Here is a 17,407-nt window from a genome sequence, read left to right as displayed (position 1 = left end):
AACCTTCTAACAGTTTTTTCAGCAGCTTCCTTGAGGTTTAGACATCAAAGTGGTGCATTATATTCCAGTTTTAGTTCTGCAAGTGTCAAAAGCAGAGGAAAAACATACTCTCCCTCTCCACTCCAGTCTGTTTTCTGTTTATACTTCCAAAGACCATATTGGCTTTCTTGGACCTGGCATCATGATGCATTCTCATATTCAGCTGATGAGCCATACGAACTCTTATGTTTTTCAGATTTACTGTTTCTCAGGCCAAAATCCCTTCACCCTATATACATATTTATTGATACGCAACCAATATGGAACATAGCTGATTAGCTTACATCTTGTTTATCAAAGCATTTTGTCCCAGATATTGGACAGATTGTAAATTAGGTGGCGGTGAGGTAGGACAAAAATCCCATGCTGAGATTTTTCACATGTTCACTAGAAATCATGCAAGGTGTTATTTAGCAGACAGAAAAAGGCATTTCTATTACCTTTGCCTGCAAGGAGAGGAAACCTGGAAATCATTGATGCAGAGATTATTCAGATCCTTTTCCATATTTTTTAAACTTCTGAATTTCTCGTGGACAAACACGCATTTTACATTAAAAACACAATGTAATTAAGATGGTTCTGCAGACCAGCCAAGAGTTGCTTTCATTAATCACCACTAAAGTGGGGGTGAGCTGAGAGGAGGATGTCTTATTATGGTCTTCTGCAAGGAGCAAATAATGCCCCTTAGTGGAAATAGGATGCCAGGCTATAAGGGTTTTGTCTGATCAAGTGCAGCAGTTTATACTACATAAGTATATTACTTGTATAATAGCAGTACAATATAACAAAAGTTGTCTCTCTCGTAGATTGTCTGGTAAAATTCTATAGTTTCACCTCCAAGCATTCAAGTCAATACTTCAAAAATACTACTTTTGCAGTCAAATTCAAAGGAAGGCAAACAAAACAAAAGCAGGGGATGGACATAGGGCCAGCATCCTGTGGTAACAAACAGAAATAATTTAGGATTCAGAAAGAAATGAAGTCTCAGTGTTTACGGCTACAATTATGGAATAGCTGTGTAGCATGTTAGACTAAACAATAATAAATTAATGAATCCTCTGCCTCTAAATTGTAAGTTTAAATTTGTCCTCTACTCATTGCGTGTGATCTCTTACACACAGAAAAAAAAAGTTTATACTTGGTTAAACTGTATAGGTTTCTACTGTAGACTGATCACCACAACAACAGTCCACCTTCTAAGACAATAGCTTGGTAAGTATAATTGCAAGCAGCAGTGGTTGCATATACAGCCTTCAGCCACTCATTCCCACTACTATTACTCATTTCAGCTGTGCCAAAGAAAATCCTTTAGTACAGTAAAGTTGATTGGAAAACTCATCTCTGGATTAATTTTTTTTTTCTTTTTTTCTTGCTGGATTATTTTTAACCCAGAATACTCCTTAACTCAGTGAATTATGTGACTACAAAGTAACCCACCCCAAATCCTAATAATAAAACCAGCAAAATCCCACATATTGAACAAAAGTGGTGGGGCTGAAAGACACAACGACAAGTTTTCACAGTGAGAGCCAAAAGACACCAAGGAGAAGATAACAGGCCTTTAAATAAAGTACTTGTTACTAACAGCTTTCCAGGCAGAACTGTCACTCATTAGAGTGGCCCTTCTTATTTTTTTTCTTATGATAAAAAAAGTCTACTCAACTTAATCACAGATAAAACTAGTCCACATATATTCTCAACAGATTTTTTCCTCAGCTGTCATTCTGCCATGAAAATATTTGCTGCAATAGAAGACACCTATCAGTTTGTACTCAGCTTCACAGAGTTTGTAGTCTGTGGAAAAACATATCACATGACAAGTTTTAAAAGGCCTTACACATGTATAAACTATTCTGTAAAGTCAAGGACAACTATTAAAGCCCTGTATGTGTCATGTACAGTAGTGAAAAAATAAATAAGGAGCAGCATTAAAAAGCTCACACCATTGCCTTGCTTTTGAGTCAGCCCAGCCTGAAACCCTGTCCCTAGTTTACCAGATTTAAATCGGCACGCGCCCCTCTTATCTCATTACTCATTCAGATTGGGAGATGTGGATCATTAAGCTGGGTACTAATTTGCTGCTAAACTGCACTCATTCATCATTAGTTGGCGGTGAGAGGTTGATCAAGTCAGTTGAGGAATACTCCTGTGACCCTCCCACGAATTGTGTATTTTCTGCATGAGTTACTTAAGAAACAGTTTTAGTAGCCATTTTGTTAAGCATGATGATTTCTGTGGTCAGGTTAGTCACAGAGGTATCTGTCATATTCACGAATTATCTTCTGCAGTCTGGACCTAAGTGTTTGGTATTAAATTCCATATTGTGTATAAAGGGTATTTGTGTACTGTTCTTTCTAAAAAGATGTCTCGGACGGACTATCACGACACATCATGACAGAATCTGGTACTGCACAGAATGATGTCTTCACTGGGGAGAATACAGTTGTCAGGAAGGATTAGCTACATTATGTGTGAGGAGGGGGTTACTCTTGAGAAGATTCAAGTAATAGCTAAAAGATTCTTATATTTCCTTCTGACTTGAGCTTCTCTCTCATGAACGATTTTAAATATTGCAGCATAACCCATTTGCAGTAACTTAACTTGTGCCTCAGATGATTTTTCATGATGAAGAGAGGATATTCTCAGTAATAATTTGGTGGATGAAGGGCTGCTAAAATCCATAGTATGAATCATCATCATATTTTGTGCCAGCTATGTTTTTATAAAAAATAAGTGTATTGTATAGAAACATTTTTTACAAAATGTATGGATATGAAAACATTACAAGAGATTGGGAATTAAACACATTTGCAATGCATAAGCTGCCCAACATTTTAGTTAAGGAAACTTCTGTAATGGAAATTTTACAGACTATTTTTTGCCTTCTTGAAGACCTCCAGGGTTTTTGCCAGCTTATAATAATTTGTAAAAAATATTAGCATAATACAAGTCAGAGACAGGAACAACAAAAAAACCCACTCTGCTTATCCACAAAGCAAAATTATTTTGCCAGAAGACACATCAGAACCTTATCACCTTTTAATATACTTGTATTTTTTGTTTAACAACTAAAAGAAATCATATGTTGGGTTTTATTTCCTGTAGTATAGAACTGTTCACCCTAAGAAACAGACAAATGTTCAGCTCTGTGTATTGAAATGTACCAAATCACCAATTTACCTGGTTTTTCAGAGGGAAGAGAAATGCTGGTTTTTGTAGTATCCAGAATAACAGCCAACCCTGCAGAGAGTGACGGGAGGATGCTGGTACTGAGATCTATGCGAGTTAGACTCTCAGGTTCTCTTTCCAAGGCTTTTAGAATACCTCCAGCACAGTTATCTTCCGTCTCATCCTTGTTCTGACTGTTCTTCTGTGGACTCTGAACAATATGAACGATACTCTGCTGGGATAGGTCACAGTTCTGCAACACAAACACAAAATCCCAATAAATAATTAACTGTGACATAAGGGACAAAATCCCTCTGTCTCCAATTCGTTATTTGTTAAATGGTCTCCAAGCCATTTTGTGTAGAATTTCAGTGTGCAGTAATGGAGTTTAAAGCAAAGTGACAAGTGTAAATTGCTGGTATTAGGATTACTTGCATTGGCAAAAGGGTCACAACACTTACAAATTCTAAACACTTAACAAGGAAATGGTGGACCAGAGCCAATAGCTCTAAATAAGCCTGGTTTATTGGCACAAAGGAAAAACACCAGAGGGAGCACCACTAACTCGAGAATACTCAATACTTAATATGCATTTGCAAAGACAACGCTGATACACAACTCTTCATGTAGTAATTTGGGGTCAAATTTAACAAATACAGAGAGTTCAAGGCCAAGCTACTCCAATGTATCTTTGCAAACAGAAACAGAGAAGATGATGCCACCAATGAAGACTGATACTTGTTTCTTGTCCCTAGCATAATTTTCCATCTAAATCTGACTGTAGACGTAGACTCAGTGTGAGTTTCCCATTCTTTCCAAAGATGACATTAACTGTTGACTTCAGAATGAGACAAATCTTGATCTCATGACTGCTATAGTCTTTGCGGGTAAAACAAAAGGATTGCTATCCATTTTAGCCCAAGAGGTCTCAAATATACACGAGTACTTCCTCTTTCTCAGTTCTCATCAGAGGTGATTCTTAGACAGTCTTTCCAGATCTTGTGTCCTAGAAAAAAAGCAGGCTGAATAAGGATCTTATGAAAGGTTTGTCCATGATAAATAAGGATAGAATTCACATTTTATTCAGCATTTTCCTAATACAGAGTAGGAAAGCAAAACATTACCTTAGAACAAGAAATTACAGAGATGACCTATCATTAATGCAGGGCTTTCAAGAAAGTCTTGTATTGATCTTTCCACAGCACACCTGCAAAAAAAATTGTTCTTTTTTGGGTGATATCTCCTGGAGATCCACAACTAGTTCTTCAGTGTCATGAATGAACGATGTACGAAGATCAACCTACACACAAAGAAGTTTGAACTTCCCTCAAGAAAATAATTTTCTAACGCTTTGCAGCATCATGAGGTTGTCTACGTCTGCCCTGAAATGTCAAGACAGACTGCTGATTACATTTGGGAGGAACAGAAAGAGAATTCAGAAGCATTTGTCTCATTATCTACACAATATTCAAAATTTTTAGTTTGTATTTGCAATCATTACATGCATTTTTAATTGCAAAAATTCCTTTACAGATATTTTAGTCCTGTTTATACCCTTGTTATTATCCTACTCTCTCTTCTACAACTTTTTCTCCTCTGGTCTCATTTCTGTTTAGTGGCTTTCCTTCATTCTCTTGCATTATTTCTCAGTATTTCCCCTTCCACCCTTTATTTCTTACGTAATGCAGTTCTAAAATTAATTTTTAATAACACACTCTTTCCTTAGTGAAGCACTAATCAGCCAGTGGAGATTTGTCAGATCAAGGATGCTGCAGTCCTAATATTCAAACAAAGCAATTATTAGATTTTAAACTTTAAAGCATTATGTTGACACTAAAAGTCTCCTGTTTTTGTACAACTTGTTGCCCATAACATTTTAACAAGATCCATTTAAATAGCTTAATAATTTAATTCATTAACACAAAATCCAAAACATGGCTGTCACTCTAAAACTTCTCCAACTAAGAATACTGCATAGCATTAAAGAATTTAATAATCTAAGAAAAATTAATAATGAAATTAATAAACTAGGCAAATGAGGAGCTCAGAAATTATGTGCTTAGTTGCAGCTAGAATTGCAAAGGGAAATAGGTATATGTGTAAAAACTCACAACCTTGGAAACCTCTAATCAACTGTCAATCAGTCAAACCATATTTTAATGAGCATCTCTTCCGGCAGTTTTGCTTGCCTAAGTGGCCCCTGTCCTGTCTTTTAGGGTTTTTTCCTCACCATTCACTATCCTTCTCAGTTTGTTTCTTTCTAAAGTTTGCATCAGTTCCCTGATTCAGCTCACAGCTTGATGCTCTGGTACAGTCACACTGAGAAGATGGTGCAGAAGAGAGAATAAGAGGGATGGCAAGGGCTGCTTAAAACAAATGAAGTGCCTCTGCAAAACCATAATCTTTTTCAACCACTCTTGCTTGATCTTGACTGCTGTGCACATTTAGATGTATGGTTTAAATCGATTGATCTTTTAAAAGTATAGGTTCCTTTCCAGTTCTTTTTGCAGGCTGGAGGGTGTGTGGTTAGTTTAGAAACAAAGGAAGGGCTGCAAAATACACTCCCATCTTATCTACCATTCTCTCTCCAACAATGTTAAGAAACACATAGTTCAAAAAAAGACGAAAACTTTGCACTTTGTGCAATTATACATCCATATGACCATAGCAATAGCGTATTCCTGGATTTCACTTAACAAAAATTTTAATTTTAAAAGGGCAGGTGAACACGACGTATCCTAGCTTTCTTGCATCTGCTTATCAAAAACAACTTTGGAACATTGAACATCACTACTGATCATGATAATGTAGGTCACAGACACAGGAAAGCTTAATTAGCAGATGCCAGGGTAACTTTTCAAAGATAGCAGCTAGGAAAAACAAACAACGTCCTTTGATTTGTACATTAATCACTATGTGATATGGAAGTCACTGAGCAGTAATAAACATGGAATTCCAAATTACCAGTTTTGTAATGTTGTTTCTGACTACATTTGAATTGAATTTAGCTTGTATTTAAAGCAGGAAAGTAATTCTCAACCTTTTCAAGAAAAGTGAGAAGACGGTACAAAAGGAAAAAAAAAAAAAACAACAACGGTTTGCGATCATATCTTATTTGTGAAGAGATCTAGATGAGAGGCAGTTCCCAGAATTAGGGTGCTTAATGCTTTATAGAAGACTACATTGCATAGATGGTAGATGGGCTAGGTCTGCAGCTTTTTTCTCTAAGAAAAGAGGTAGAATTCAAACTATTTCTGTAAATGTTTAGGTTTAGCCTTAGGTTACTATTATAACACAAATCTAAGATACAATTGTTTATGTCAATGTCACTTTCATTTTCTTCATGTATTTGTTTTACGCCTCAGGAAACATTTCTTTTGAGAATAGCTGTTCTTAATGATTCTAGAGATACTGTCTTGTCTTATCTGTTGATCCAAATTAATGCCTGTGATCCATATTCCAACGGGAAATACTGCAAGTGTGTATATTGTAGATTATGAAGTACCTCCTTGCACTACAGCAAAGGATGCTGAGAAGATCCAGAAGTGATGAAACCCAGCATTAATGGCTGGTTCTTTACAGGGAAGGGGTTCGGCCAACTTTGAAAAATTAATCCATAGCAGATGAAATTTAAACTTTTATTCATTGAAACCTTTTGCCTTCATATTCTTTTTTCTGAATTCTCAAGTTGAATTTCACAAGGCTGAATCAGCACATCCTGAGTGAGCAGCACAATATTCTTTGGTGCTGCCAGCTGTGGGCTAACTAGAAGGCCACTTTGGGAGACTGAGCTATATGATGAAGAGAGAGTTACAGTGTTTCAGCAACTCTGAAATCCTCTTGTTCTGGCAGATTTCTGCTTGATATCTTCTTGACAACATATTTTGATAGTAATATCAATACTGAAAGAAGCGTTCTCCAACTAACAAATATATAGCCCACTAGAGAACTTATATTTTCTGAAGTGCAATACACTTTATTTTGAAATGTTTTATTTAAAGAAACACTACAGCAGAGAATTGTTTGAATTCAAAGCTTTGGATTTGAATGTAAAAAAGCTAATTTCTTGTGGTATTTTGTCTTGAAAAGGAATCTGAAATATTTTGATTTTGTTTTAACCACCAGTTGGGGTATTTTAGGTGTTTGGTGGTTTTTTATTGCCTGCCAAACTCAAAAAGCAATTCTTGACACTCCACTACCTACAATCTAGTTCAAACTTTTCTTATCTGAAAAGCCACATCTTTGCCCATGAATCCCTGGGGCCTACAGAGTGGAAACAAGAACAATTTGCCTAACTGCTATCTATTTAGATGAAGCAGATAGATAATAGACTGCCTGATGCCACTCAGTAAGAGAGTCACACAAGGTAAATGCTTGAGAAAAGGTATGTTCTAGGAATGACCAACAAGAATTAAAATGTTGGCTTTCCAGTTAGGCTTTTCCTTAACTATGCTGCATTGCAATATTATACGGAAAAGGGGGACATTTTTGTCTCATTAATCTGAATGAAATAATAAAATAGCTCTCCGGAGTACCTATAGCACAATATACCTCTCTAAACCAATAGGACCCATGTAATAGTGCAGATGATACACCAACTTTATTGGAAAAGTCTTTTTCCATGGATAGTGTAAAGAGACATAGTGTAAAGAGACATTAAAGGAATCCTTCTAAACAGAAAAAAAAAAAAAAAAAAAAAAAAAGGCAGCATATTAAGCCCACCAAACCTCACTCTACTATTGCTGTAACCCTCTCGCAACCCAAGGACAGAGCCCAAGTCTCAAAATTAGCAGACACAGAAAGGAAAGTAATTGGAAGAAATACAAGACTATTTTCATTCCCTGATCACAGACCAATGAATCAAAAATGCAAGAAGAAGAAAGCAACAACAATAAAATTTCCTTTATTACACAGGAAGCAAAAGCTGAAATATTAATGAACTTGAAAGTAGAGGTTTCCTAAAATGAAAAACACAGATATAGTATTAACATTCTGTTCAGCCAGATGAAGCAAGATTTGCAAGAAGACTTAACATCTTTTATTTAATCAGCTGATACAGAAAGAAAAAACAAATAAGCTTTTGGGGTCAGAGACTATTCCACAGGTCATGGCAAGGTGGAATCTGAAGGGGAAATTAACCAGTGTTAAAATAATGAAGCAAATCAGCATCCTCATCTGGTATCGCCATCCATTTGTGTGAGTTCTGTCTGCTGAGTGGCAGTGAACTAAATATTGCTTCACATGGGGCAAGGGAAAATGGCAGCGCACCACTGGGCCTAAATTACACAGACCACTTAGCAGTTAAATTCTAGCAACCAGAAAATACTTGCTATTGTATGATGCCGTGGAATACATCTATATTTGACTTCAGTACATCTTTTCAACATTTTCAGAGTTATATATTACTGTACTTATTTAGTATTCAGAATATTGTGGGTGCTAAGCAATGCCTAAAAATAGAAGGAAAAATAGATGTATTATTGAAAGCATCACATATGCAAATAAAAGTGATGAAAGGGCAGAAAACCCTTCACTTAGCAGAACAGTTGTACTCTAACTTTTATAATCTCTTCCTATTCAGTTCCTGCATTAGTTTAAACATTGACCGAGCCAAAGAAATAGAATAAAAGGAAAGATATAAAAAATGTGCTATGAAAAGGGATTCATTGCTGTCTAAATCCAAAACCTAGCATCATTTAAAGGACTACTATGAGAGTTCCAAAGACGGACTACTGCAGCAAATGAAGGAAGGAGTACATGGGAGTTTTCAGTTCAGTAGGTAACAGTGAATCTGAAAGTAACTGGAAGCAAATGAGTGACACAGAATCACTGCAATTTTAACACAACCAGGGACAAACACCAGTGGATGGGAGGCAGGCCTTTAGCACATTAAGTTGTTGGAATATAATAAATTGCCTTGTTTTAAGAGGAAATGTAACACTATATCTTCAGAACATCTTTAAAATAAGGACAGGACATTCTTAATGTGATATGATGGTTAAAACTTCTTTCTGTAACAACAGTTAATGAAGATGGATACAGTAAACAGCCATATAAATGTATTGTTTCCCAGATAAGCCACATTCATTGTGGCTTCCCTGTGTTATGTTTTTTTCTTTCTTCCCTCCTCCTCCCCATCCCCCTTAAATTTTTATCTGTGTTTTTGTATCCTTTTTACTTCATCCCATTAGCAAGTGCAGGGCTAACTGAAGAGTGCCTAGTCTTGAACTATTTGTCTAGGTAAGACTAACTTTGGAACAAATCCGGAACAAAGTTTGAGGGGTTTATCACTTGCAGACTCTTTGGGAGGAGATGAAGCCTATATAAAAGTGGCACTTAGGTGGGAGCCACTGGAGACATCTTTGACCTGTCGGTTTCCTTACCACCTGCAGCCATTAGAGGTGGTGAGGTCTTATGCGACCTCACCAGGCATTATAAGGATCATAGCTTTGAACTGAAGATAATCAGAAAACTTCACAGTAAAAGTTCCTTTAAAACACAGGTCTACTTGACTGGATCATCTCTTCACTCAGAAAAGTGAGACTCCTCCCTCTCTCAATTCTAATTTTCAGTTGCAAGTCCACTTTTGTGGAGCTTTGCACCGCAAATGCCGATATAAGAAACTGATGACAGCATTTTCATTGCACTACTAACTGCCCAGAAAACCACCATCCCAAAGCACACCGATTCCTCCAAGACATTCTCCATTCATTGCGTTCCTGGTGAACAAGAACGAAAGGCTTGTTATTAAAAAACAGTGACTCCACTGCAACTCCATTTGAGTGGCACGGTATCTCTGCCAACGACACCTGGACTGCGGGATCTCAGATGCAGAGAAGTGCACAGGATGTTAAATCGGCCTCATACAGGACATGGAATCACAATGATTACTCACTGCTACTAATTTATTTTTCATGTTACACAAATGAAATACACTAGAACCTGCCAAGTTCCTCAGATTTTCTCATTTTGAAAAGATAATCACAGCCTATGGTGTCTATATAAAAGACAAATATTTGGAATTATAATATATCCCCTGAATTTTCCTGAAGGTTAGAAGCTTCAGAGCCTTACAGGTAAGAAATGAACACAGAATATATTTTTTCAAGCTTTTTTCATCTGGAAAATTAAGAAGTCATTATTAGTCCAAAGTTATTTTAAGATGAAACCCTTCAAATTTCTGGATAATCACAGCTACAGTTTCAGTAATACACTAGAAAATGTATCTGACTGTTTCTGTTAAACTAGTGACTGTGTGGTGTATGATGACAAGCTAAGTATAGGAGAGAATAAGCAAAGGATTTCTAAGTAGGTTCATGGAGTGGTTAATTCAGGTTAGCTGCCTCCTAACTATGGATCATACATCAGCTCAGAATGTGGGATAGTGCATTTAGATGTATCTCAAATTAATAAAACCCCAATTTTATGTGAATCGTTTACATGTGACTCCCTGTATGTGACTTTCATTCATAGACCTCTTCCTTATCAAAAGCTATCTCTAAGGTGATCGATGTTTTCCAGCATTTCCCGAACATTAGGTTTTTTCCTCAATAGTTTGTAGTGGGGCAGAAAAACTTGCTGCTGTTCCAATTTTCATATCCTTTAGAATTTGCAGATCTTGGCTAGGCTGTCCTAGAGTATGTCCTAGAGAGCAGGAGTGCAGCGGTGGAAAGGAATAGACTGATTCCCAATCACATCCTGCCCTGGAAGAAACCTCACAAAATGACGAGATTTTTGCATTTGCATCTTGCTAATGAAAACGTTTTTCTCCATCACAGAAGCCTAAAGTTTGGGCTGATTCATGTGTTGGGAAAAATCACTTCTGTGCCATGAAGCAAGAGAAGCGAAGGAAAAAAAAAAAAAAAAAAGAAAAAAGGCAGATGATGGCTAAATCAGTGTTTGAAATGCCTGCTTTAGGAATGCAACCAAAACCTGAGCAAATGTCTCTGAAAGACATTCCCACTGTAAAAAAGGAAAACCTTCTTCAGACAAATCTAAAACCTGGGGATTTGGTTGAATTAGTGTTCTTAGAATGTTCAATATGTTTTAATTTCAAAATAGATCTTCTGACATTATTCTTTATTACAGTCTTTCTTACATGGTATGTGGGGTTTTTTTTAAGTACTGGTGGTCTTTGCAGGTATCTTATTAAAATCTCACCTTCATTGAGGCATAAGGTAATAAGCCGTATCTTGCCAAGATTTTTTACAATCCCACAATGAATACAATACACATTTTGGACTCATTTTAGGGGCTGTTAAAGTGACTCACACTGATGAAATGTAATGCCTGCAAATTTGTGCTAATTTGACACTCTAAAGACTCTCTGAAAACATCCCCAAACACAACAGCATTACTAAAAATCTTTTCATATAAAAAGGCATAATCTGATGTTACTGTACTGTAAGTACAATATAGGTTTTGTCTCTTACTGTTTGGGAATGGTAGCGCAAAAGGCAAAATAATTATTTTTACATAGACAAATGAAGTTTAGTGGAATCCATGAAAGGCTCCTGAGTAATAACTCAGGGCCACTCTATAACGTCCCCTAGCGAAACATTCATGTCCTGTGAAGATGTCTAAGTCCTGATTGTGTTTGCCAATTGATAATTCGGGATCAGAGCAGACAGTAAGCACAGGAGTAATATTGGTATATATTGCTATATATTTTCTCTTCCTGTGAGACTGAACTTTCTGAAGACTTCTGTAAAGACTCCATCCCATAGGCAAGTGCCAGGTGAGAGGGAGAAACTCCATCTACACTTTGTAAGGAAAGACAATCCGAAGAGTCCTGAGACATTTACTTATTTATACCCTTAAATCTTACTGTGGCTTTGAATTTCCATGTGGAACATGATGCACCCATTACGAGAACCTCTTGCTACTTAGCTTCTAACAGGTACTTTTTATGTAATGCCATACAAAAAGGGTTGATCTATACACATTCAAAGTAAGATTCTACTATTTTTTAGCAAAAAGAACATGACTTACGATTTTATACTGACTAGTTCCTTAATGAATTAATAATTTGCTGGAAATGGAAATGTATTCAACGAACAGTATTTAAACTTCCTCAGACTAAGTCAGAATTCCCCCTCTTCCTCCACTTACAAAACACTTTATGCTTCATTTCCATCTTTTTCACATAATAAGACACAAAACTTTAATGTTAATTTGTAGCTCAGATGAGGGTTGTTATTTTTTTTTGTAAACAATCTAAGACCTTAACAATGCTGCATACATACTTCCAAATGGCATTACTAATACCACAACATTATTAATAATGGTAACTTTTCTTGAACGTAGGCCTTCTGGCACAAATTCCTGAAAGATAAATTAATCCTTAAAACTAAGTAAAAATGTTTTATTGGCAGCATATGGTACAGTTTACAACATTAAAATACTTGCTTAGATTATTGTTACTCCCTTTAAAACTCCGCATAATGATCTGCAAAAGTCATAGAAAGCAGCCAAACTTTTTGATATTATGTTTACAAAACTATTAGTATCTCAACACTGATATTAAGAACATATCATGCTGATATAAAATGGAAGAGAAATACAGTCAAATGAACACTGAATTCACATGAAACTTTTCTCCTCAGTAAATGAACGATTTTTTCCTTCTTGTAAATTCATGTACTGTGCACTAAGAACCTATAAAATTGCAATTTATTATAAAGTCTGTATAGAAAGGAACAGATCAATGAAAAGTTTATAATACTAATTAAAAAATAAATACAGTTAAGTTTCAGTGACTGTTTGCTTGCCTCCTAAATGCAGTTGAGTGCACCTCATTATTATTCCATCTTTCGCACTGAACTACGTGATAGACTTACACTCTCTAAACATGTTATCTCCAGCTGTAAACACAAAATAAGAAAGCTTACTATGAACCAGGTATGGATCATATTTTCCATTGCTCTGATTTCTTCTCAAGCCACACCAAAAAAGAACAAGTATATACTGTAAAATGCTCGCATGAATTACATTTTGGATACATTTTATTCTGAGTTAAATGGTGCTAAAAGGTACTAAGCTCAGGAAAGGTCTCATAAAGCAGCACTGTTATCAGTCTGCAGCATGCAGCATAGCCTCAAGACTGTGCACTATATGTTGTTTGATTAACATAAGATTTAATTTTTAATTCCTCTTCCCTTTAAACTCTTCTTTAACTATTCTCAGCCAGGTAGAAACTGCCTTCACTTAATATGTACATTAAGCATTAGCAAGCATCCGAGGAATAGGCAAAAAAGTGGCCTCACCCTTACAGCTAATAGGTGTCAGGACATAAGTGAGACACAAATTGTATTTGAAAAAGTGGGGAGTCGCTTACTATGCAAAACCCTGAAAATATCCTAAAATCTTCAGTGGTCTCTCATACTGATGGAGGGACTATGGTGGCAGCTGGAGAGCTGCAGAAAGGAATTTGGAAATTCCCTTCTTCAAAGAGTTCTGAAAGAATTCCTATGTATAGTTAATACTCCACTGTGGAAAGTGAATTTTCATATAAATTTATTGCCTACTGCATCAAAAGTTTAATAGCTATAAATATTTATTTCAATTACTTCAAGAAGTCATTCACAGATGTGTCTCTCATGCTTTATGGCCAGCACCTGGTATACGTCCATACCAAAGAGCACTCTGGTCTTCTACTTACCCCAGTGCATGTATCTACATATCAGTTTGAGCAGCTGCTATGAAAGCAGCCATAAATAAAGCCTAGTGGGCATCCTGCGTGGGCTTACTTGGTAACTTGTTAACCCACTAGTATAAACACAGACAAGAAATCAAATATTTTCCAGAGCCTTCCCTGATTTTACCTGAAGGCTTGCTTTTAACCTAACAGTTACTATGCCAGGTAAAAATGGCCTTAGATTTGATTTTTGGGATATGCCTACCAAAAATACCCCAGCAGGATAAACAAACCTGCTGGGCATTGCTGGAAAATTTATGCAATGTGATACCATGCCGCACAGCTACATTTCTAGCTGCATTTTACTTTGGGGTAGAAAAGGCTGGGAAAGGTTTGCTAGAGGTATAGTTAGTTATGTTACAAAAGAGTTAAGACAGCTTACAGATTCTTCACAATCCCTAATTGTAAAATATATGCCATATCAGAAAACACTCATATAATAAATTCATTCCTATGACCAGCACATGTGGGCGTAGTTTGTCACCTCTTTCCTTCCCATTCCATCCGCAATCATGTCTTATTTTAAAACCGAGAACACACACTAACACAAACAAGGTGAATGCTAAGATGATAGAATATAAAGAATTAAAAAATGCTATTAAAATTAAATGATTCTTTATTTTACTTTAAAGTAATCTGTGCGATTTTTTTCAAAAAATGTCTAGCATAAATGGAAAACATGACACAAATGTGAATCCAAATTCATTCTGCTAAACGACCAACCTGTATATTAAAAAGTACCACTATAAAAGGGAGGTGGGAAAGCCTTGTTGAGTCACAGATGAAAGATGTTTTTGAACATCAGAACATGAGAATAATGACCCATAAAAAAGAAAAAAGGAAACGTTCTTTAAGAGTGTGCTTTTATCCTTACCTGGAAAAATATCCTCAATTTCCCTCTGAGGCTATTCAATTTTAAGACAGAAATCTTCAGTGATATAGCATCAAGATATGATAGAGAAGTTCAGTATTCAGATTTAGTTAGGAAAACATAGATTATTAAAACAAAAAAGGTTCTTGAAAATTGGTTTGAATAATTTTGTATCATGGCCTTCTCTTTTCTACATATATCCAGTTTGCAACAGATTACACATAGGTGTGTCACAGGTAAGTTCTAACTCTTTGAACATCTAAAAAATCTGGAACATTCAAATCATTCAAATTAAGAAATTGTGTAATTTGGATTCAGATCAAGATTCAGATTCTGAAAGCACATGCAGGAAGAATAGGAATCTATGAGCATTCATGGAGAAGGGACATGTGCTGTGAAATTCAGTGGTACCAAGGCTTCAAAAATTTTAAGTTCTCCTGAGATGGAGGTTTCTTCAGGTCTGTCAGGCCATCAGGCATTACCAAGTAGCCAAGCAAGCAACCTAATTTGCATTACCAAGTCAGGCAGACCAAAAGAAGCAGCTCTCCACAGCAGAACAGTTGGTATTGAGGATCTGACAGCCACACTGAAGTTTGGGGGCTAAGCTTTTTGGGGTGGTTGGGTTTTTTTTTAGTCTAGACTACCTCAAGTCTTGCCTTAATGACCACACAGTCTTTTGCAACTGGGGTGTAGTAGGTAAAGTCCTGAAATTCATCTCCCTGTTTAGTTTCATTCAAAAGGCATTTACTTCATTTACTCTGAGGATGCACCACGATGCAAACCAAAACACGGTAAATGGGGACAATCAGGAGATCCATTTCAAAAGCACGCTCCTGTTTTGAACTAAACCACTGGTGCAGACACACAATAATTGCCTAACTCTGAGCTCCCATCAAAGGCATCAGCAGACACAATTCAGATTATCTGAGGGGGAGGTACTACTGTTACTTAAAGGTAATACTTTTATCAAAATTGATGCCTGCAACAACTGGCTAGTCACAGAGTTGTGCAGTGATTTACTGGAAGTTACATTAGGTTTATAGAGACTGAAGGAGACAGAAAAAGGTACCATAGAGTGACTAAATGAAGATTAGTAAATGTATGCTGCCTTCTGTTCAGAACTAAACCACTTCTATTTAAAAGATTAGTTGACCATATTTCTTACAGGGTGGAGATTCAACAAGTTTTACAATTGTCAATTATTTCTTTCTAACCGTGTACCTAGTAAAACCACCATAGTGGTTTCTCCAGAGGATCAGACCTGGCAGCTAGCTCCACTAAAAATCACTTTAAAAAATCTATTATTTTAAAAACAATTGCTTTTTACCAGTTACGCCAAGAAAGCATACAAACTCCTGTGAACTTTCCGCAGCAATGGGAATTAAGCTTTGTAAGCCTAGACTTGGAAATCATCTCTGTCTTAGAGCTGAACAAACACTACAGTACAGATACATTTTATAGCTGGAAAACAAGTAATGCACCCACACAATAAAGGGAAGAAAAAAAACAAGACAAAGCCAACGACTCTCACACTTCAATAAGAGAAAGCAGAGAGACTACCAGCACAGCTTCTGGCTCTGTGCGACAAGGACTGTCATGTCGGAACACAGCAAGCGTCGTCCCTGTCTCAGAGCACACTTTTTATCAGAGTGGATGGATACTCCAACGGGTAAGATGCAACCCTTACCCTCACACTGCCTCTTGGTGCTAATTACTGTTTCATGGTATAAGAACACTTTCTGACTTCAGCCAGGGACCAGCTTTAACAATCCCAGAATTTTCATCTTACCAAGAAGTAAGAGCCGACGCTGCTCTTATCCCTGCAAGAGTCACTGTAGTTTGTGGTACAGATGCTACAAATTCAGTTTCCTAAAGTTTTTTGATCTTGTCCAGCCTCAACTTAGGTCCCACTCAAAAAGAGACTGAGAAAACTCATGCCAATCAATGACAAGCACAAAGTCGCATTTCTCTTTTTTTTTTTTTTGTTTTTATCCTCTTTGCCTTGAGTGAGAAAAGCTCTGAAGTGAATTCAATGACAGTATGTGCATGTTTAGAAGCACACAGTTAAGAGCAATGCGGAGCTTATATTCACATGCTTTTATCCGTGTCCACTCAAATGATGCTAGAGTTGGCTGGCTGCAATTAACAGGATGTAAAACCAAAACCCTTACAAGTATAGCATAAATTATCCTCCTTTTTCAAACAAGCTGGAATTGAAAACAGAAAAGGTGCAGGGGAAACAGGGATGGCCTGGTTTGCGTGGATAGGGAGGGCCATAGATCTGGGAGCTTTCCTGTGTTTCTACCAAAGGAAGGAATTTCCCTTATTTAACACTGAGAGGTTTGTGCAAGTTAAATAAGGGACAGTGGATAGAAATCTGCAAATTTTAATAAATGATTTCATTTTTTTATCTCTAAAATGTTTGGAAATGTGTAATTTTTTTTAATTCAGGTAGATGACTCTAATTCCATTTACTTGGGTTCTAGTACCAGTCATACTCCGGAGCATCCATACCTTTCATACCTTTAGGTAAACTTGTACCAGCAAGAATTCCTCTACTTTCACTTTATCCTTTTTTTAAGTAGAATCAAATATATGCAAGTGTCTTAATAAAGAAAACTCACAAAGAAAAT

At 36.6% G+C, this 17,407-nt stretch overlaps 1 protein-coding gene across 1 annotated transcript in view; it reads right to left on the bottom strand.

The window, feature by feature from the left end:
* Positions 1–17,407, bottom strand: part of PRKN (parkin RBR E3 ubiquitin protein ligase) — a 629,698-nt gene that overhangs the window by 511,127 nt on the left and 101,164 nt on the right. The window contains exon 4 of the mRNA XM_086460407.1: positions 3,220–3,460. Coding sequence (XP_086316533.1) covers positions 3,220–3,460 — 241 coding nt within the window. The remainder of the gene's footprint in view (positions 1–3,219; positions 3,461–17,407) is intronic.

The sequence above is a fragment of the Leptosomus discolor genome, chromosome 2 (assembly GCF_034619465.1).
Source record: "Leptosomus discolor isolate bLepDis1 chromosome 2, bLepDis1.hap2, whole genome shotgun sequence".
NCBI lineage: Eukaryota > Metazoa > Chordata > Aves > Leptosomiformes > Leptosomidae > Leptosomus > Leptosomus discolor.
This window is presented reverse-complemented; position numbering and strand designations above follow the sequence as displayed.